At 45.0% G+C, this 21,032-nt stretch overlaps 1 protein-coding gene across 4 annotated transcripts in view; it reads right to left on the minus strand.

Annotated features, from left to right (window-relative positions):
* Nucleotides 1–21,032, minus strand: part of TRIO (trio Rho guanine nucleotide exchange factor) — a 363,130-nt gene that overhangs the window by 114,597 nt on the left and 227,501 nt on the right. For all 4 annotated transcript variants that reach the window (XM_055555138.1, XM_055555137.1, XM_055555139.1 and 1 more), the window contains 9 exons: nucleotides 19,129–19,243; nucleotides 15,506–15,621; nucleotides 12,109–12,231; nucleotides 5,140–5,334; nucleotides 4,924–5,039; nucleotides 4,027–4,093; nucleotides 3,204–3,313; nucleotides 1,735–1,804; nucleotides 1,088–1,177 (listed from right to left, as the gene is read on the minus strand). In XM_055555138.1, the coding sequence (XP_055411113.1) occupies nucleotides 1,088–1,177; nucleotides 1,735–1,804; nucleotides 3,204–3,313; nucleotides 4,027–4,093; nucleotides 4,924–5,039; nucleotides 5,140–5,334; nucleotides 12,109–12,231; nucleotides 15,506–15,621; nucleotides 19,129–19,243 (1,002 nt within the window). The remainder of the gene's footprint in view (nucleotides 1–1,087; nucleotides 1,178–1,734; nucleotides 1,805–3,203; nucleotides 3,314–4,026; nucleotides 4,094–4,923; nucleotides 5,040–5,139; nucleotides 5,335–12,108; nucleotides 12,232–15,505; nucleotides 15,622–19,128; nucleotides 19,244–21,032) is intronic.

A 21,032-nucleotide genomic window follows, 5' to 3' on the forward strand; every position in this document is an offset into this window, starting at 1 on the left:
ACTACTGTATTTCCAATCTCTTAGCTCTTGGCTTCCTACTTAGGTCGCAGGGTTTTTAAACGACTTTGATTCTGAACATTATGTGTGCCACATGCTCTCATTGCTTCTTAGGCCTTAAATAATTCTAACTGCACAGGCCATGGTGGTGGCCTCCACATAATGGCGAAGACCCAGGGTTGTGTGAAATACTGGAAGGAAAGGGCCACCCTGGGCTGAGAGTGGGCTTCCTATTCACCCACCAAGGGCTGTGTAACTACCGGTCATGAGAATGACAACCGAGAAAGGGCCATCTACAGCCAGGGCTCTACTTCAAAGACAGAGGCTAAAGTTTACTCTAATTTCCCCGACTTTCAGAGAAGAGCAGATGATCACAGGTGGCCATGTACAAACGCGAGCATGGGAACAAGTCTAATAACCTTGTGGACTCACACACCAAATTACATCTAACATTTGAAAGTACCTTATCTTTAATCAAAACAAAATGTATTTGGCACATCTGACTATGTTCTGGAAACCCCCCCAATCACTTTATGTATCATAAGACTCCATCTTTTTTTGTTCAAAACAACCTCTCTGTAAAGTCTTTCCAAAAAAATAAACTATGTTTACACCCACGACAATATAATTAATGAACCTCCCAATGGTCTGAGTTGTTACAGTGCCATTTGTAAAATTTTACTGGTAGGCTGCTTTTGGAAATTAAGTACATCATGAAATTGAAATGGAAAAAATAAGTGATTAAAAATATTTAAAATTATTTCTGTTTTATCGAGGAGAAAAGATGATTAGCTTCATATGTACTCATATGTACAATATTACAAATAAAAAACTAGTGAGTATATATAAATTGTAAGTAAAGACATTTATACACATGTGCATATTACAGTCTGAAATTTTTACAGTACACAGAGCTTGCAATACTATAGAAAAATATTTTAAAACCATAAGTATAAGAATACTCCACTTTTGATAGATAAAAATGATATCATACTAATTAGGTGAAAGTTATGAGTCAACCTACATTTAATGTACACCAAAAGCAACTTAGAAAATACCACAGCTTTTTTTTTAGTAATCTATTACTTACATCAAAGTAGGATCCTGCATGCTCTAGTATCAGCTGAGTAGAATCAGGCTTATTTTTGCAATATGTGACATACATCTGAAACTTGTCTGCCTATAAACAAAAGGAAAATTAGAGTAGCATCCCTTTCAAATGGCAATAAGTCAAATTATGACAAACTTTTTATGTAAAAAGAAGCTGGATATGTAAATGAAATTCAAGCCTCCAATTTAAGAAAACTTCTAAAGAAAGACATTAAAATAAGAAACGTGTTCTGTGATAGGACACACGTTCAGAAACCCCCCCTGGCCCAGCGAGTCAGGGCGGAGCCCCAGCCTCTCTTCCTACAACAGTGCGTGCAGACCTGAGCGTCACACTTAGCCAGCAGGGCCCGTCACCAGGACTCATAGTTACATAGGAGTCCCCAAGGCCATGCGGAGGCCTGGCATTCTCACCCAACCTTCTATACCAAGCCAGCACTGCTGCCAATGAAAGTTAGTTCCACAGTAATAACTAGCTGGAGAACATAACTCTTTGGGGGCAAAGTCTGCTTTTCTGTCTGCAGACACCAGGAGAAAAGGATGCCATTTGAGAAGTGGACAGTGTTCCTTCTAACGTCCGTCAAAGCCACCAAACAGTAGTGACAGAACAAGCTGCTGAGGTTTCATTACCCAGGTTACAAAGCAATGTCCCACGTCCTCCGGTAACTGCTCATATTTTTCCAGCTCTTTTAGGAATATGCTGCAGAGAGTAAAAACGGTATAATATTATTAAGGAGTCCTAAAGCATTTTACGAGTGAGATGATATGCCAGGAACGAGACCAAGCATACCATGAATTTAGGCAAAGTCTGAATTGCATCATTTTAATCAAAAGCAGTGAAAACTGTATCGTTTAGGTTTTAGTTTAACAAAATGTGCAGCAAGAGCTATGAACTGGGGTAAGTTACTTTGACTTTCATACAATTAATTAGTTCAGCCTTCAGATACTTTCTGGGCTTCCCTTGTAGCTCAACTGGTAAAGAATCTGCCCGTGATATGGGAGGCCTGGGTTCAATCCCTGGGTTGGGAAGATCCCCTGGAGAAGGGAAAAACTACCCACTCCCAGTATTCTAGCCTGGAGAATTCCATGCACTCTATAGTCCATAGGGCCGCAAAGAGTCAGACACAACTGAGGGACTTTCCCTTTCGCTTTCAGATACTTTCCAGTAGAATCGTTACCCCAGCTGTTCAGAGGATGCGTGCCAAGTCACTTCTGTTGTGTCTGACTCTTTGCAACCCCCAAGACTGTAGCAGCCCAGGATCCTCTGTCCATGGGATTCTCCGGGCAAGAATACTGGAGTGGGTTGCCATGTCCTTCTCCAGGGGATCTTCCTGATTCAGGGATCGAATCTGCTGTCTTTTATGTTTCTTGCACTGGCAGGCGGGTTCTTTACCACTACTGCCATCTGGGAAGCCTGATATGTTTAGTAGCAAAGGATATAATTTAGGGGATACTCAGTTCAGAGAAACCAGTTAGGTCTTCATGTCTTTGCTGGTGGTGGGGTGGGGGGCAGAGAAGCGAGGAAGACCCTGCCGGCTCTGGCCCAGCACCATCTTTCTCGGGTGATTTGGGGTGCACAGACTCCACCTAAAGATGCTGCTGCTGTCTTTTTTTCTCTCTCCTTTTTTGACTTTAAAAATAAAATCCTGCTCCTCCTCTGGCCAGTGGCAAGTGCACTTTACTTTGGTCACACTACGCATCTGTTCTGTCCTCAGTTCCTTCCTCCTTCTTATTAGGAAAGACCAAAAACATCAGCCAGCAGCCCGTGGAGGCCAGTCCTTTCTTTGAACCCTAAGAAGTAACTGACGGGGCAGCTGACGATACGGCTCGAGAGCAGCCAGTGTGCCTACAAAACGGCTTCCGGCTTTCCAAATCTCATTTCTATAAGAGTGAATTCAAATAGAAAGTCGAGTCTCTGTTAAAAACAGTCTCGAGAATGTCTGTCCTTAAAGCAAAACTGGCAGGCTTCCTTCAAATTCCAACAGAATCCCTGGAATCTATGTGTATTCGACTGGAAACTTGCATTTGTCATGGTACTTCAGCACAGTACCTAGACTTCCAGAGTCGCTAACAGGGTCCCTACAGATGAAGCCACTCACTTATTGTGAAACTCGTAGATCTCCTGCATGTTCCCGAAGATGATGAGCTCTTTGTTTACAATGCCCGGGGGGATCTCCTCCACGCCGCTGGTCATTTCCCACAGGTAGGTCTGGCCGGAAGGGAAACAGAGAGGGTTGGACAAAAGCCCTGAGCACATCTCCAAGAAACGGCTACTTCTGCTCTCCGTCAATACACACCCAGAGTTAATGTCTTGCTAAAAATGTACCTTAAGAATGGAGCCTCTTACAAAACAACATGAGAAACTATTACTAAGACAAATCTCAGTTGTTATTAATATTTGAGCATACAGTCCATTCTTTTAGGCTCTAAATATACTCCCAGCTTCAAATCTGGGGATTAAGCTGCTCCTCAAGGTACAAGGGACATTCGTTAAACTACGGAGCATCAGCGGCTGGTCGTAATCGGTAGGCGTGTCTCTCTGAAGCTGCTGTAAAATTCTACCGAGAGAATGTCAGCCAGGCCATCATGTGATAAATGAAACGAGAGGATTAGCACTGTTATCATCTCTGTAATGAGCGAAAACACGCCTGGAACTTCACAGAAGTGCAGAAACACGCACAGAGGGCCGCCTGTGCACACTTTCAATCTCAAAAACAACAATGAAACGGGCGACCAGTTTAAGAATTCAGTAGGTAAGGATAAAGAGCCCTGGCCATCTCCCGTGGACCGAGGAGCCTGGCGGGCTACAGTCCATTGGGTTGCAAAGAGCTGGACATGACTGAAGTGACTGAGCACGTACAAGAATCAACAGCAAGACTGTATATACCCCATCTAAACAAACAAGCAAAAAAACTTACTTACATCCATACACTCCCGGAGGTCTCTTACGTAAGCCTTTTCCGTTTGAATTAGCTCAGCCATTATGAACCTTAAAGCAGAGGAAGACAAGTGACCAGTTTAATTCACAGTCAGGACACAGGCTTATTTTAACTATTCACTTTTAGGGTTTATGAAATAATAAGGTGATTTTAAAAGCTTTAGCCAGTGATGTGTTCTGGAAGATTAAAACAAGAATGAGTCGAAGACTAACAGTGCCCAGTCACCAGGTCAAAGAAAAAAAAACATTTCGGAAAAAATTTTGCTACGGTACCCAGTGATCAGGGTTTCTCAACTTGGCAGTGTTGATGTTTGGGGCTGGACGATGCTTTGCTGAGGGCTGGCCTGGGCACTACAGGACGCTGAATGGCACTCCTGGTCTCTGCCCCCAAGATGCCAGTAGCGCTTCCCCAGCCCCACTAGCTGACAACCCAAATGTCTCCACACACTGCCCAACGTCCCTCTGGGGGGAACAAACTAGCCCCGACTGACAACCACTGGTTTAGAGCCATCTTTGGTCTCTATTAATACTCGGTAGAGTTTACTAATTGGCAACTTTCAAACTTCAGCACTTGTATTATTAATTTCTCCTCCCCAGTATTATCACTCATGACCTACTGATGACAAATGACAGCAGAGCAAGTTGTCAACCCCATGAGACAGGGGCACAGGATCAAAACAAGACACTGTTTCCAAATCAGCTGATGTGGGGGCAGTGCACCCAGTGGGCACTGCTGCTGTGAACACGAAGCACATTCAGAGCAACGAGAAGGATTAACGCCGTTTGGTTTCAGAGCACACACAGAAGCAAGCGTGCTTGTCCAAGTGACATTTCCTTCACTTCCTCACTGAATCCTGGCGGGCTCTTCGAGGCTAGCTTACTCTTTCCTGCGGGCAGATTTCCGCTTTTCCTCATTAAGTTCATGGGCAGCGTCTCGGAGTTTCACCTCTGAGCCGGGGATACTGGCCGGAACAATATCCAGCTGAAGACTTTTGCTCTGTGGAATAAGGGAGGCAGCGCACCTCTGTTAATTAAATCAACAAGCAGGACACAAAGACGCAGACGGTAATTTATCCCGCTGGCACAAAGCAATTTACCGATTTGTTGGAATCTGAAGAAATCCCTAGGGCTTTCTCCAAAGAGGTCCTGTATTTCTCCATCCGCAGAGAGAAGTCTCTGTACCTCTTATCCACGGCAGTGACACATTTTTTTATCTCTGCCGCATGGGCATGCCCCTTTTCACAAAAGCCGTCGGCCAGCTGTATCAATAGCTTCACTCTCTCTTTGGTTTGCTGCGAAAGAACAACAGGAAAAGTATTGTGAAGCAAATGCGTCCAATTGCTGGCAGCCAGAAACACAGTGGCAACTGGCCGGCGACTCTCTGAGCTCTGGACTGGAAAACGACCGCTGGGGAGAGACACTCAGACTGAACCCCCACATCCACACCAATTCACCTCCCCGTCCCCAGACTGGCTCCCTTGGTTTGCCTCTTTCCCCAATGAACGGCATTTTCACGACCTCGAAGGAAAAGTCTGGGCTCTGTTTGGACGGTGTCTTCACCTGGCAGACGCCCAGACCTTGCAGACTGAGCAAGCGGAGACTGGCTTGGGGTGGTGTCTGTGGTCCATGACCCTCCTCCTGTGAAGGCTGCAAGTACTGGGGACAGATACCCTCTGCCTCATGCTTCTCTATTCTGCGTCCCCAGTTAGACTGAAGGCCTGTTCAGGGCAGCAGCCATCGGAGATTTTCCTTTTCCTGAGGCCGTGGGGCCAAGGCACCTCCCCCACCCCACAGGCACCTAACCAACCCCCTGAAGAAGCGCCATGTCACACACTCATTTCTTCTTTAATTCTCAGGAGATAACGCAGGAGGAGTCACCACCAGGGAAGCTGTCTTCACAGAGGTATTTTAAACTTGCTCCCCGTGTGAAAACTCTCTCTCCAAAATAAATGTATTTCATTTTATATACACATTTGGAGAAGGAAGTGGCAACCCACTCCACTCTTCTTGCCTGGAGAACTCCATGGACAGAATTCCATGGTTGGCTACAGTCCATAGGGTCACAAAGAGGTGGACACGACTGAGCGACTTTCACTTTTTCACTTTTCATGTGCACACAGGAAAGATCTTTAAGTGAAGAATAACTCTTGCTTTTTAAAGTTAAGGATAACCATAAAACAAGCATTCTCCCTCCCTCCCTCCTTCTCTCTCTCTCTATATATATAACATGGATTTCGCTGGTGGGTTAATGGTAAACAACCTGCCTACTAATGCAGGAGACACAAGAGATGTAGGTTCGATCCCTGGATCAGGAAGAGCCCCTGGAGAAGGAAACAGCAACCCACTCCAGTATTCTTGTCTGGGAAATCCCATGGACAGAGGAGCCTGGCGGGCTACAGTCCATGCGGTTGCAGAGAGGCAGATTATGACCAAGCATGCACACACATACATATATTTAAATATATTTACATAAACATATATATAGACATGGCAGTAACTCAAATCTGATTTTTCAACAAATTTTTTTGGTCACATCCATTGCATTTACTATTTCACTTATTATTATCACTAGATTTATATCCTTTGTTATTACCACTTCATTCATTATCACTGCTTCGGCTTCCCTCAACATTCCCACTGACATGTTAAATGATTCCAGTTACTCTTCTGCTATGGAACCTGCTTTTCTCAGTTAAGTCATAAAGATTTTCTGGTGAAAGCCTAACATTCAGGAAGTTGACTTTAAAAAATCCCCCAAAGGAAGAAGGTCAGGGTTCAAAACCTGGATAAACTATCTCAGTTTGTACAATAAAAGTTTTGAGCAGAATTCACTAGGCAGCTTGCAGAGCCAGTTGTCAACAGCCTTAGACTCTACACGAACGCCCTGGGCCTCCCATGGGCTCCCCCAGAGGGTCCAACTTGCCCAGCGCCCCTCCAGGCTTGCTGGCCTTCAATTCTGTGTACCACGGCCCCTTTGGCCTGGAAAGCTGGTTCCCTGGACAGCTCCGTGGTTTCTTCATGTCTTTGCTCAAATAAAGGCCATTCTTAACTGGCCTCCCTGACTCTCTTGAAATTGCAGCTCACCTCCCTGCCCCAGGCACCTTCTCCCCATCTGCTCTGCTCCGCCCTGTAGCATCAGTCTCCAAGGAGGTATAATTTACTTGTTAAGATCACTTTCTCTCTCCTGGTTAGAATGTACCCAGGGACATTTGCTAGTTTTGCTCATTAATATCTCACATGCCTTCTCTGTGTCTGGTACATGGTGGACATTTATCAAATATTTATTGAGATAATAAATTAACATTAGGGCCTTTATGCAAGTGTATATACACCTGTAACTTTAATTGGTGCAGTAATTACTTTTAACTGGCAAGAATTATGCAATATACAAGAAAAAAACCAAAACAAACACCCACTTGAAAAGCGAACTCAAGGGACATTACTGTCTCTGTGAAAAAAAAAAAAAATCACTATTGTGAATTATATAAAACTTGTTTATTGGAGAAACTGAGCAAAACTGACAACATTCTAAAAGTTTCTGGGCCCTTCATCTTGTGTGGAAATGAACTCATGTAGAGTGAGCTCAAAGGAAAATACCTGTCAAACAAACCTTCTGACTTGTTATCAGCACGATACCTTTCTGGTTAAGACAAGCCTAATTATATACCAAGGAGGTAAGAAGTCAAAGCTTCAGACCTAGAAGCATAAATTCCAAAAGGGATGTAAATTAGAAACATTAGTAAATTTTAATATCAGAGAGAATTAACATGACTGATGCAGGATTTTTTTAAAAACCAAATTGCCTAGAGGAGGTTTGCCAACCTTCTGAGAAGCATAGGAAGGTGCTTTACCACCATGTAAGCATTCCTTACATTCCACTGATGTCAGAATGACATCAGTGGAGGGCACTGCAAACAGCTTATCCTTGAACAACTCAGGGGCTTGGGCACTGCCTCCTGGCTCGCTTCTCGCACCACTGCCCCAAAGTGGCCCACACCCTGGGCTTCACTGGGATCACGCGCTACTGTAGTACTTACCTGTCAAAAGAAATCTGAGTATAAGTGCACCCACACGGTTCAAACCCGTGTTGTCTAAAGGCCAACTGTGTATCTTTAAGGGGTTAAGATGCATGTTTTAAGTGGTGGGGACATAGAAGTAAAGATAAAAAGAGACAATTTGCCTACACTAAAACAGAAAACAAAAACCACCAAGAAACCAAAGGAAGATTTTCACATATGTCGAAAATACATCACAAAACAGACTCGTTGTCTATATGTGACACCAATAGGCTGATTCTGATTATATGAAACTCAACGCAGACCACAAGATTTCCCATAGGCAAAGCCTGGTAGATCTATACATCTTCCATGTATAAACTTCATTTAAACAAAAAATGCTAATCAGAGAGTCAAAGGCTTCTTGATGAAATCTACCACAGCCTATCAAAGATGACAACCCTCGTCCATATGGCTGTCTTTTGTTCTTATTGTTTAACATGCGTGTATATACATTTACTTATTCGTCAAGTTACTGCTGGTTTGTCCAATCAGAACATGCAATCCATGAGCTCAGCACAGGGAGTAGCTCATGGTACACAGTAGGGGCTCAATAAATAATTGTTGAAAGAATGAATGGTGTGATCAAAACTAAGGAGAATGAATCTGCAAATCCATGAACCTTTTATAATATTGTATTTTTATTTTAATTTGTACTTTTTAAATGCATTCATGTATTGTATTTGAATTGTACTTGAATTTGTATACATTCAAAGTGTATTTGAATTCACAGAATTCAAAATTCAAAGGACACAGAAGGACACAAAGTGAAAAGTCTTCTCACTCCACACAGGCCTGTTGCCTGTATCAGCTTCGTGCGTGTGATGCCGGACATTTTATTGCATACAAACAAGTGTTTGTATGTATACATGTCGTGTTCTCCCTTTCACTTTTTTTTTTTTGCATGAATGCATATGATAAGCACTGCTGGGCACCTGGTGCCTCTTCTAACAACTCCTGCTTCTGCTTTACCAGCAGGACACAACAGCCTCCTTGCTTCTGTAAAGAGATTTTTATGAAAGCAGATTTTTGTTTTTAAAGTGTACAAATGTTATAATTCGAACAACTTCATCTTTAGGCATAATCAAGGGACTAGAGAAAAATAAAGGCAGACTGAATGCTTAAGCCCACAAACTCAAAAGAGCCTCATTCGTGGTGTCCTCAGGTGACCAGAAGCCCAGAAATGGTGCAGATTCAATGGTCTTGGACACTGTCTGGTCAAAGAAGGTGTCTGGCACAGGAGACTGGCAATCAGGGAGCCGTGTGGGGAGAAGGTGACAAGATTGTGAAGGTCAACCTAAGGCAGCGGGTCTCAAACTTCAGCATGCATAAAAACCACCTGGGGAAATGGCCAGAGATACTCGGTGTCAGGGCCCGCGCCCAGCGAGTCCAGGTCCGTATGTGCGGTGCCTGGTGAGGACTGAAATCTGCTTCTAAGGAAACATCCAGAGCCTGGATGCAGGTAGTGCATGCAAAGCATTCTGAGAAATTGCTGCCTTGCGTTGCCAAGGAATCAAGGTGAGCCTTAATCAGACAGTGAAGCGAGGCTTTATTTCCATTAACCCTGAAAACGTGAGATTACTAATTATGTAACTACTGGATTGGAAGATGTCATGTCAGAGCAAGAAGAAGGTTTCTCTATGTAACTAGAGAAAAATGACTTCTTAGGAGACAGTAAGACGGAGGGGGACAGGTGAACAAGGGCCTCACTTCAACACGAAAAACTAAATGACGTCTCCCAGCACCACAGCGAGAGTTTTCTGATGATAAAGAAAAGTAGCTAGAAACCAAAGAAAAAAATGCTAAGAAAATAAAAAATGCGAGCTGCTCTTTTCAAAATCTATGAGTTCCTCTTAGCAAAAAGAATTCCGTATACCCAATAGATGAAACAGCTCTGTGTATTTGGAAAATAGAAAGGTCGAATTTCACCTATGATTTTAGATGTTTATTTATTTTTTTACAAAATGTGAGCCAAAAATATGCGTCTTACTGCTCATTCTTCCAAAAGCCACAAGCCAAGTTTGAGGAAAAGGAAAATTTAGGAATAATGGGAAAGTCCCTTTGTACAGCCTCTATTGGCGGCACAAAGCTGCCGCGATGCTTAGTCCTCGAGGTGCCATTCGCACCCCCCGTGCGCAGGGTGCGTCCCCCAAGTTGTGCAGAACGGCCGTCTGGCTGCACGTGTGGCCAGCTGAGCACAGCATTCACGGGGATTTAAGTTGGGGCAAAGAAGCAAAACTTCAATCTACTTGAGTGGTATCTTAGGCATTTTCTTTGTATCTTTATAACCGAAGGATACTCAAGAAACAAATATAAATCATCAAATGTACACAATAACTGATTTATTATCCAATTACTAACAAAAAATAACAATTACACAGCCAAAGCCGTGCTGGAGCTAGAGGAAGGGAAGGCAAAGACGTGATGCTTACCTGCAGAGGCAGCAAAGGCCAGCTCCCCTCAACTGAGCAGGCGGGAGCCCCCTCGGAGCACGCGTGGCGCCTCTGGGTGTAACCCCCCCATTGAACGCCAAGGGTCCCCGCCGAGCCCCACTGGACTGTGGGCTCCTCCAGAACAGAGACCGTGGGTTCCCACAGCCCAGAATCCAGAGGCCGAACGAAAAAATGAATTTACAGCTTGTGGTGGGGGCGGGACCCGGGGGAGCAATGCCCAGGGAAGATTAACAGGAAGTCAGAAATCGCTACAGAAAGTGTGAAAAAGTACAAACCGACATGATACAAAGTAGCTGTTGTCATCCTAAACGATTTAAAAATTCCCCATTGATACTTCTCAAAGCCAAGTTAAGGGCCACCTGAGAAAATCAATCTTCTTACCTTACAGGAAGACTACTCTTTAACCACAATTGGTACCCAGCTTGACCACTGATTTTTTACTCTTAAATCTGAACTTATTCCCAACTTTTTCTAAAACCTTAAAATCATCCAAAACAGAGGTGCTTCTGAAAACTATACAAAGAATGCATATTCAAAACTCTGAAAAACAAAAATACCACCAGTTGAGAAGATAAGCCTAAAAACCTCAAAAATGTTTTGTGGTTTAAAAAAAAAAGGAATTAGCCCTGCAAATATGTATTTGAAATGAGAAAATATTCATGCCGATGTGTGAATTCTTACTTACTTGCTTAAAAATTCATAGTCATACGCGCTGTCTATGCCATAGAGATGTATTTAATTCTGCAGGGAAGTGAAAATGCCTCCAGTTGTATAAGCCTATGAATAGCTACTGACATAAACTGTGCCAACCATCAAACCCAGACGGCTTCAGGACTGGACAGCCGGGCGTGAAGCTACTGTATCCGGGCGTGAAGCTACTCTAACAAACCCAGACGGCTTCAGGACTGGACAGCCGGGCGTGAAGTTACTCTAACAGTTTTCACTGCCCAAGACGAGGAAAGGAAACACCCACAGGACCCGCCTAAGTCAAGCAGGGAACACCAGCATTCCATAAAAAGAGCAAGTACTTGGAAAATACCTTGGGAAATAAAACAGAATGAAAATAAGACAAGAACAACGAAAAGGACCAAGAAGCAAGAAAAAATAGAGGTTGTGGGGCTTTCCAGAAAATCAGAGGAACAAGAGGAAACAGATAAATGTAGGCACAGGTGGGGACAGCATGAAAAGGGCTCAGAATCATCCCTGAATTAAGGCCTAACAGCCCCTCTGGCACACCCCGTTCCTCCATTTTATAAGGCACGTCTTCAACGACATTTTTAAGACCTTGTTTATACAAAATAGGCTTCCCTGGTGGCTCAGATGGTAAAGAAGTCTCCTGCGTGGGTTCAATCCCTGGGTCAGGAAGATCCCCTGGAGAAGGAAATGGCAACCCACTCCAGTATTCTTGCCTGCAGACTCCCATGGACACAGGAGCCCGGTGGCTACAGTCCATGGGTCACACAGAGTCGGACATGACTGAGCGTGCCCACACATGTGGTTCGAGGTTATCTGGGCAACACCTGGCAGCCACTCAGGCCTGGGGCCGCCGCAGGCTCACCTTGGCGGTGATCTGGAAGTCCTCATGCTCCTTCAGCAGCTCCTGGGTGTGCTGGATGCTCGAGCCCGTGGACGTGTGGGTGGAGAGGTAGAACTCCCCGCTGTCGTGGATCCACTCCAGAGCCTAGACGCGGGAGGAGTGGGAGAGAGTTCAGGCCTTGGCGGCGGTGAAGCAAGGCCCGGCTCCCCAGCATCTCATTTAAACATCCGCAGGCCCGGGCTGGCCCGCCAGCTAGAAATGCTTCCTCAAAGAGAGACGAGCGTCTCAAGCATTTAACTTCCTTGCAAAAGGAGAAGAAAAAGTTGACATTCTGGAAAAATGGGATCGTGTCACTTGGGCATCCACAGGGCCTAACAAGTTCAAGAGTTTCTTACGACCTTGGACCTAAAGGACGTAAGCGTGCAGTGAACATCATTCCTCAGGAGTACTGACACAGCGTGCATGAGGTCAGAGACCTGGAACTGCTGAACACTGACATTCACGTCACGGGACTTGAGAACCTTCCTGGGGAGTTCTAACTAATAAAAAAAAAAAAAGAAAGAAAGAAAAGAAAGCAGGAGCAAAGGCCCAACTTTCAAACGTGCAGCTTGAGGCCTTTCTCCCTGTTCCCGCCTTCAGTGGGCCCTCAGGCAGCACCCACTTGCCTTCTGGAGGCTCCCACAGAGGAGCCTCCTCATTACATGTAAGACGCTCCGGGCCAGGCTGGAGGGAGCCGAGGCTCAACCTCCTGGACGGAGGAGAGAGATGACCGCCCCCCTGGGGAGAGGGGGGCTGGCTAGGCTCAGGCTGCTAGAGAAGGACACAGTCTAACTCCTACTCACTCCTTCATGTTTTTAGATGGAAGCAGTTTTTCCCCTTCTTCCCCTTCTACGGGCCTACATCGCAAATGAAATCAAACTTGCTTAAACATACGCATCTAAAAAAGGAACACTACAGAAAAAACATATAAAAGCAAAAATGCTTTCATATCTGCCCTCATAATCTCTGGGTCCAGTGTGATTTGCTGGTCTAGCAACAGAAACATCACTGTCTCTATTAACACTTTTATTTTTGGGAAAAAAAAAAAAAAAAAAAAAGCCACAACCCAGAAGACTTGCTGTGCACCATCCTGGCTGAGAATTTACTTTTGTTTTGCTGGAGTGAGGCTATTCCATCTCGAAAGCAATGCTGACGCAAGGCAGAAACCATGGAGGTCAGTTCCCTCAAAGGTCCCTAGTGGTTTTGCTCCCAGAGGGAGGGGTACCTGAGTGTCTACCACGCAGGCAGGTGCTGAGGGGGGCACTCGGGATGGGAGAGGCCAGGGCCCTGTCCTTGTGACCTGGAGGGACTCCCGGGCTGAGAAGGGATGGGCTGGGAGGGGAGGGCCCTGGGCAGGGGGAGGCTGGAGGGTGACAGGGGGAACCTTGGGGGTCACAGGGCCTGGGTCTTTGGCCTGGAAGTGAATGGGGTTGCTGTATGGAAAAGGGATTGGCAAGGAAGCAACACAGGTTAGTAAACTGGCCCAGAGGTGTAGACAGGACACGGCTGGGCTGGTTCTCGAGCTGGCTCAGACGGGGAGAGGGGAGGGCAGAGGAACCCGATGAAGGGGTTGGGATGGGAAGATGAGGGGAAGGCAGGAATCAGGAAAACATGGGGGGACATGGCACGCGGGGAGCCTCAGGTCCACTTTGGCTTTGGTTAAGGCCACAGTGGAGACAGTCCAGGAGGGAGGTGGGGTCTCTAAATCTGGACACCAGAAACGGGAGGTCAGGGCTGGGAGATACCGACAGTGCGCGATAAGGAGAGGGGAAAAAGAAACAAGAACGAGCCCTGAACTGAACGCCAGCTTGCAGGGGTGGAGATAAGGGAGGGAGGAGCAGCCCGGAACCCCGAGGGGCGCAGAGCAGAGCTGGGGTCGCCGGCCACAGGCCCACCTGGAACCCCAGCGCCTCGTCCCGAACCCTCGAGCCGGCCGGGGCCACCAAGACCAGCGTGTCCCATACACTCGGAATTTCCTGCGCGTCTGCTGTTACTGTGCAGACCAGAGCCCAGCCTAACAGGGCCGCAGGGCTGACGGTCATCCTCTGTCACAGCAGAAACTGAACGATCTTAAATTTTCGGCAAATGAGCTGACTTTAGGAAACAGCAGCAGCATGTTCCATTATTTCTCTTTGTCAAGGGAATTATTTACAACTTCGTTCTCTGTTACTGAATGACTCCTTGTCTTTCAACAGAGAGATAAGAAAGATGTGTGAGAGAAGATGATGAAACCGTCTCTAATTAGAAATCAAATCAGGCCCCTGTCAATTTGAAATATGGTTGGATTCTCTTTAAAAATGTTAAGAAAGTGGACTTTAAACACTAAAAAATACCATCCTCGCCGCCCCTGCTGGGCATTACGATCACTGCATCCTGGAGAGTCAGTCAAGATGAGGGAGAGGGCGCCAGGTCCGGGGACCCTGAAACCTGCTCCCGCCCTGGGACGCCAAGCAGTTCTGGGCAGCAGGCCCCACAGTGAGACTGACATCTACCAGATTAAACAGAGTCTGTTCCCCAAGAGGGAAACCTGTGCGGAGAAAAACAATCTTTCTGTGACTGGACGCCTACTCTGGGTCAGGCCTGCGTCAAGTTTCCAGGAGGATGGGGCAGATGGCACAGGTCTGGCGCGGTCCCCGGGGACCAGGAGCCCTGGGGAGACCCCGGGGACTGAGACGGCTCACGGGGTTCTGAGAAAGCCCCCTCCCCTCCCTGCCCCCGACCCTCCAGACTCTGCGCTAACAGTTTACGGATTCTTATGCAACTGTTAAGGCCAAAGAGAAGTGACGGGAATCTTCCTGTTTGAGTTACAATCAGACAGACTTTACCCTAAAACGACCTCCATGACTGATCATTGGGGCTGAAGGTCTTGATTCCCAAAATGACTTCCGAGGGGTGGGGGCGATATGGCAAACGCACCCTCTCGATGTCTCTGCCTTAGCCAAAGGCACGGCAGAGTTTTTTGACTCTACTGAATTCTGAGAAATACTGCCACAGTTCTTAACTTTAGCTCCATGTATCTGAAGACCACGATTTTTATCTTGAAAATGTAGACACAGCAATCTAAAAAGCTGCCCCTGTATTATTTTCCAGTGACTGAAATCATGATGTGACTGCTGGGCAGAGCCGAATGGCACACTTGTTGAGGCCAAAATCACCGAGGGACACACGTGCGTGAGGCCGTAGGGTTTTCCTGCAACGAACTTGAGTGGAAGGCACGGCAAGGTGGTGTCTGCTCATGAGGGCATGATCTGCCACCCACTGCGGGGTCAGCAGCTGCCTGTCTCACGAGGGCGTGATCCGCCACCCACCGCGGGGTCAGCAGCTGCCTGTCTGACGGCGGCGGCCTGAGCGCGGGGAGCGGGGCCAGGGGGTGACTGACCTGCTTGGCGCTTCGCTCAAAGACCACGTATTGCTGGCACTGGTCCAGCCGCCGCTTCCTCATGGTCCAGTAGTGCAGCACCCTGTTCTCCCGCTGGAAGAGCTCGTTCAAGATATCTGAGAGAGCGAGCAGAGAGCCGCACGGCGGGGCCCGCGTCAGTCAGCACGCCCGGGAAAGGACACTCATTTCTATTTAGAGATTTTTTAATGCAAATGCCACTGCAGATCATCAGATACTGAGCCACGCTGCCTGCCCGCCCGGTCGTCTTCACACGCCTGTCCAGACCGCTCCAGCTCACTCTTAAGACTGAGGTCACTGGACACTGAGCCGGCCTTTAACCCCTCAGGTCGGCAGGGTCAGTAGGGTAGCGACTGCGCCCCTTGTTGGGGAAATCTGAGGATGCCTGGGAAAACACCATTATTAGGTATTTTGTGCGAGACAGTGAGAACATTCCCGCAGAAGGAACTTCAGCAGGCCTCCAATTAAAATTAATAAATTAATTTACAAAAAAAAAAAAGATGCCAGTCAAAATGGTGGCACAATAGAAGAAAATGATGGGTGTTAAAAAACAAAACCAAAACCAAACTCTTAGGAGGGGAAAGGACGTGAAGTTGAGAAGCACGAAGCCAGAAAGGAAAACATAAGACAACAATCTGATTATATGAGAATTAAAATTGTCATGATCAAATAAAACAGCACATATGTAAAAATATTACACCAATTAAGAGCCCAGAAAAACCACTGGGAACATATGAGACACGGATCTAATTTACTGACTGCTACTGCTGCTGCTAAGTCGCTTCAGTCGTGTCCGACTCGGCGACCTCATAAACGGCAGCCCACCAGGCTCCCCTGTCCCTGGGATTCTCCAGGCAAGAACACTGGAGTGGGTTGCCATTTCCTTCTCCGATGCATGAAAGTGAAAAGTGAAAGTGAAGTCACTCAGTCGTGCCCGACTCTCAGCGACCCCATGGACTGTAGCCTACCAGGCTTCTCTGTCCATGGGATTTTCCAGGCAAGAGTACTGGAGTGGGGTGCCATTGCCTTCTCCGAATTTACTGACTAGTGAATGGGAAAAATGTGAATAACCTGTTGGCAAAATGAGCAAAGCATACAAACATGAAGGTCGTGATTTTATGAAATGATATGTGGCCAACGAAAAATATGGACACACATTTCATCTCACTCAAGCAAAGGGATCAGTTTCCACCATCTTCCTGGGCTGGAGGGATGGAGGAAACCTGCGTATGTGTATTACTGAGGGAGGGAAATGGAGTACAGACCCAGCACATGGTAACTGAGTGACAGGTAATGACAGTGAGGTGTGCACACCCTTCAACCAGGAATTGATCTTTCAGATACGTTGCTGACACAAGCTCCCAACACGACCTGTACAGATGCACACACACCGAGGTGCTGCTTCCAAAAACTGGCAGCAACATAGGAGAATGTCAATTAGGAGTCATGTTAAATCAATTACGGAATCAGTACAATGCTGGACAAGAAAAACAACAGACCAGATCTCTAAATTCTGATATAGAGTAAGATTATTACTAAGTGAAAGAAGAAAATTGCAGGGGAATATGGTACCATTGTGATTAAAAAAAAAAAAAAAAAACCACCACAAAAACTAAAAAGCCAAATGGATGAGTTGAAGCTAAACATGTTTATATCCGTATGTCCATCTACAAGCACAGAAGGGATGCACAAAGGTCCTCACAGAGGTTACCACAGGCGAAGGAATTAGGTAATTTATAAAGTCTGTACACTTTAAAAATCCTTTACAGTGAGTCTGTTTTTACTAAAGAAGTTTATAAAAAAAAGAAAAGAAAAGAAAAAAAAAGTTTATAAAGTAACAGATTAAAAAAAAAAAAAACTTTAGAGAAAGATTCCCCAACTGGAATTGCAAATCAAATAAGTGATACCTAGAATATAACTTTATTGGAAAACAACTTTTCCACAAACATTTACCAAGTTCCTCATAGCTGAGTGCTGTGAGAAGCAGGAGCCTGCGAGTCGCATGTACCCGCAGCTTGGTGGTTGGTATTGCTATGGTCTATTTGCTTGAAAAAGTGAACTAGCTTAGTGAAACTAATTAGGACTGAAACTTGAAGCCTGTCAAAAAATTAACCTACCACTTAAAATGAAATGGCTCTAAGTCTTTTCTAGTCTATTATTTCTGTAGCCTCTCTCTGAGGCAGTGCTGAGGCTCAGGTGAGGATGGAAGCTGATAGAACAATGCCCCAGTATCAGTAATTTTAAACAGCTCTCATTTCCTGAGGACCCATTTCCATGTCATTCCAATTCAACTTGTAGAAACAATTACGATTAAGTTGAAAGTGATATATCACTTGGATGCGTTTTTATTGCAAAATAGTCAATCAGAATTCTATGGCTTAAAAATTATCTGTAGCCTTAACTTCCACTTGTCTCAACTCTACCTACAGTCTAGTATAATTGCTCCCAGGTCTTTTTCGATGCATTTCCGAATGTGTGTATATGGTTTTTACAGATTTTTAAACTCAAAGGATACCCATCTACATAACTTTCTTTTGCAATTTGCTTTTATGAATAATGCTTTAAGTATATAAAACTGGTAACACAGTGTAGCAATGAAACGGGTATATCATTTCTGTGATTTAAACTTTTAAAAATAATTGGCCTATAGATAATTCTGGTTTTCATTTTTTCCCTGATTCATATTTTCACTTACTTTGAATAAAACAGTCAATGTTAATAAATACCTTGAACATGTTGCATTTTCTCCCTCAACTTGACTCAATAAATTATAAACCTATGTTTATGCAATATTTTATTACTTAAGTAAGATAACTTATGATTAACTTTAATGGTATTAAAAAGACATTTATAATGAACCCCTCGTGGACATTTAATTTCCAAATACATGGGGTTTTTACAGTATCTTTGATATTAATTCCTCATTTTGACATTAGTATCTCATTTACATGCTTTCTTCTCTGCAATCACCCTCTGTAATTTTTCAGTCTCCTAACTTTATTGAGGCTTTCAATGGCTAAGTCAAAGATCTCTCTTGGTAAATGTCACATTGCACTTGAAAAAATGGGTTCTTTTCAAATATTTTTTGATACTGATTTCTAACATAATTCCACAGGGATAAGAGAACAGACCCTGTATGACTTCAATACCTTTAGACCATGAAATTCTTGCACATTGTTTTATGTCCCTGGATATGTTCCAGTGTCTCCTAGTTTATAGTCTATGAGAACTTGAATAGAATTTGTATCTTACTGTTGTGTGAAAACTGTATAAATCTTAATTGTGTTGAACTGGTGCAGAGTGCTTTTCAGGTCTACTATATCCTCTATTGCTCTGTATTTTCATTCTACAAATTTTTGAGAGTTTGATATTGTAACCCCAACTAAAAGTCTTATCTACTTAAAAAATTGTAATATATAATGGAACTATATGTAACTTAGTTCTGTGTCTTTCAAGTCTCCTATAAATGTGATATCATACTTTCATAACTGAAAAAAAAAAATAAAAACACCAAAAAAAATTTTTAAAGATGAAACGAAGCCCTGGAGAAGATGCCCGAGCACGCGCTGTCGGCTCCCCTGCCAGCCGAGCCCTGGAGTACTCACTTTTCACTTGCTGCTCGGGGGCTTTGATGTGTGTCACCATGCCTGGCATGTTCACGCTGTTCCTGTGCAGGTACTTCAGGAAGACGTCCGCGTTCCTCCTGGCAAGCGTGCAAGCCTAAGCAACAAAGCAGAGCAACATGTTCACAGGGTTCACACAGACATGTCTTCGGTGTATATGACTGATGAGAGCATGGAGCTCTGTCACACATCTAAAGCGTCCCTCTGGTCAATTTGCAGTCTGAAGAATACATAGGCTGAATCCCATTGCAATTAAAAAAAAAAACAACTCAGTCTTAGCGCCCTTGCTCCAATGAAGCCAGCGGCTATGTTGAGAGCCGCCCCGTGGCGAGGTCCAGGGGGCCAGGGACTGAAGGTGACCACTGGGCTGCAGCCAGAGGAAAAGTGAAGCCTTTCTTCCCAGTTTAGCTTTGAGGTGACTGCATCCCTGGCCAATACCTTGATCGCAGCCCTGGGAGAAACTCTAAGTTGGAGGGCTGGGCTAAACCGTGCTGGGAATTCTGCAGAGGGTGGACAGTATGTATTTTCAGCTCTCGAGTCACGCAGTCTCCGTGTCTCTGCTGTACCCACTCAACCTGCCCACTGTAGCTGAAGGCAGCCACGGATGACACTTAAATCAATGGGAGTAAATGCACTTAGCCGTCAGGTCTTAGCCTGTAACCCTTTGGTTTAAGCCACTGAACTGCACGGTGGTTTGTTATACGTTTTTACTGCAGTAACAGACAACCAATAGCACATGTTTAGAAGTCAAATAAGTAATGTCATTAATGTATTAAAGTTTCATTTAACAGAAGACAGATAAATATAAATCAAAATGGTTCAGGGGGATTAAAGGGATTAAAATCCCTTAACTATATTAGAAAGGGAAATATCTTGCCCATTGCTTAGCCCAGATCTGGAGTCAATCTTTTCCTCAAGGAGCTCCATGTCCTTCTTGTAAGTGAACGGTACTAAGAGCCCACAGCCTGGGCACGAGGGACACTAGTCATCAGTGGGCAGGGCACTGTTCCTAGGCCTTTTCCGGGGCTGTGGTATCTTTTTTTTTAATGAGAAAAATGCACCATGAGCCTCTACTGATACTATTGAAATAAGCTGTCATGACAAACAGCAAGAAAGCCATGAAGACTGCTAGGGTCATGTCAAAAGGACATCCAAGCCAGCCTGACTGGAAGGGGCTGTCACCAGCAGGACAAGTTTAGGATATGAAAAGACATACACCTGATTTCAATGAGTGCCTGAAACACACCAAATGTTAAAATCCATGATGATGCTACAAGAACACATTGATCATATGCAGAGGTTGCCAGGGAAACAGCTCATTATTCTGAAAATCATCAACAGAGGGAAACGGTCACGCATAAATCCCACATTATTTGGCCAAACTCTATTCTAGCATAACCAAATAACTGAGGAGGAAATAATTCCATCTAACCAAGACAGAAGGAGTGATAAGACTACCACCCTGGTGCAGCTCCGAATGAAGGGATACCACCACTGGCAGCTAAACCCAGCGGATTAAAAGCTGATGGGGAAGCACACGAGGGATGCTACGGGCTCACCATGTCTGAGGCACTGATAAACCCTCAGATCACAGAGACAGCAGGAGGAGACGGTGTGTGTCCCGAGGCAATGCCATGGGAAATACACAGCATCACCCATGAGGCACCCTAAGCATGCCCCACACATTCACTCAAACCTGAACCTGATCAAGGCCCTCAATCCAGCCAAGAGAAATGGAGAGAATCCAGGATGGTGCTAAGTGACCCACAGGATGCAATCATCAGAACTGGGACGAGGGAAACTCCACAGGATGAATAATTCATTTCTTTACTTAATAAATGCTAATTGAAAAAGGGAGGATAGGTTTAAACTAAGATTTAAGAGAC

This window comes from Bubalus kerabau, chromosome 18 (genome assembly GCF_029407905.1).
Source record: "Bubalus kerabau isolate K-KA32 ecotype Philippines breed swamp buffalo chromosome 18, PCC_UOA_SB_1v2, whole genome shotgun sequence".
NCBI lineage: Eukaryota > Metazoa > Chordata > Mammalia > Artiodactyla > Bovidae > Bubalus > Bubalus kerabau.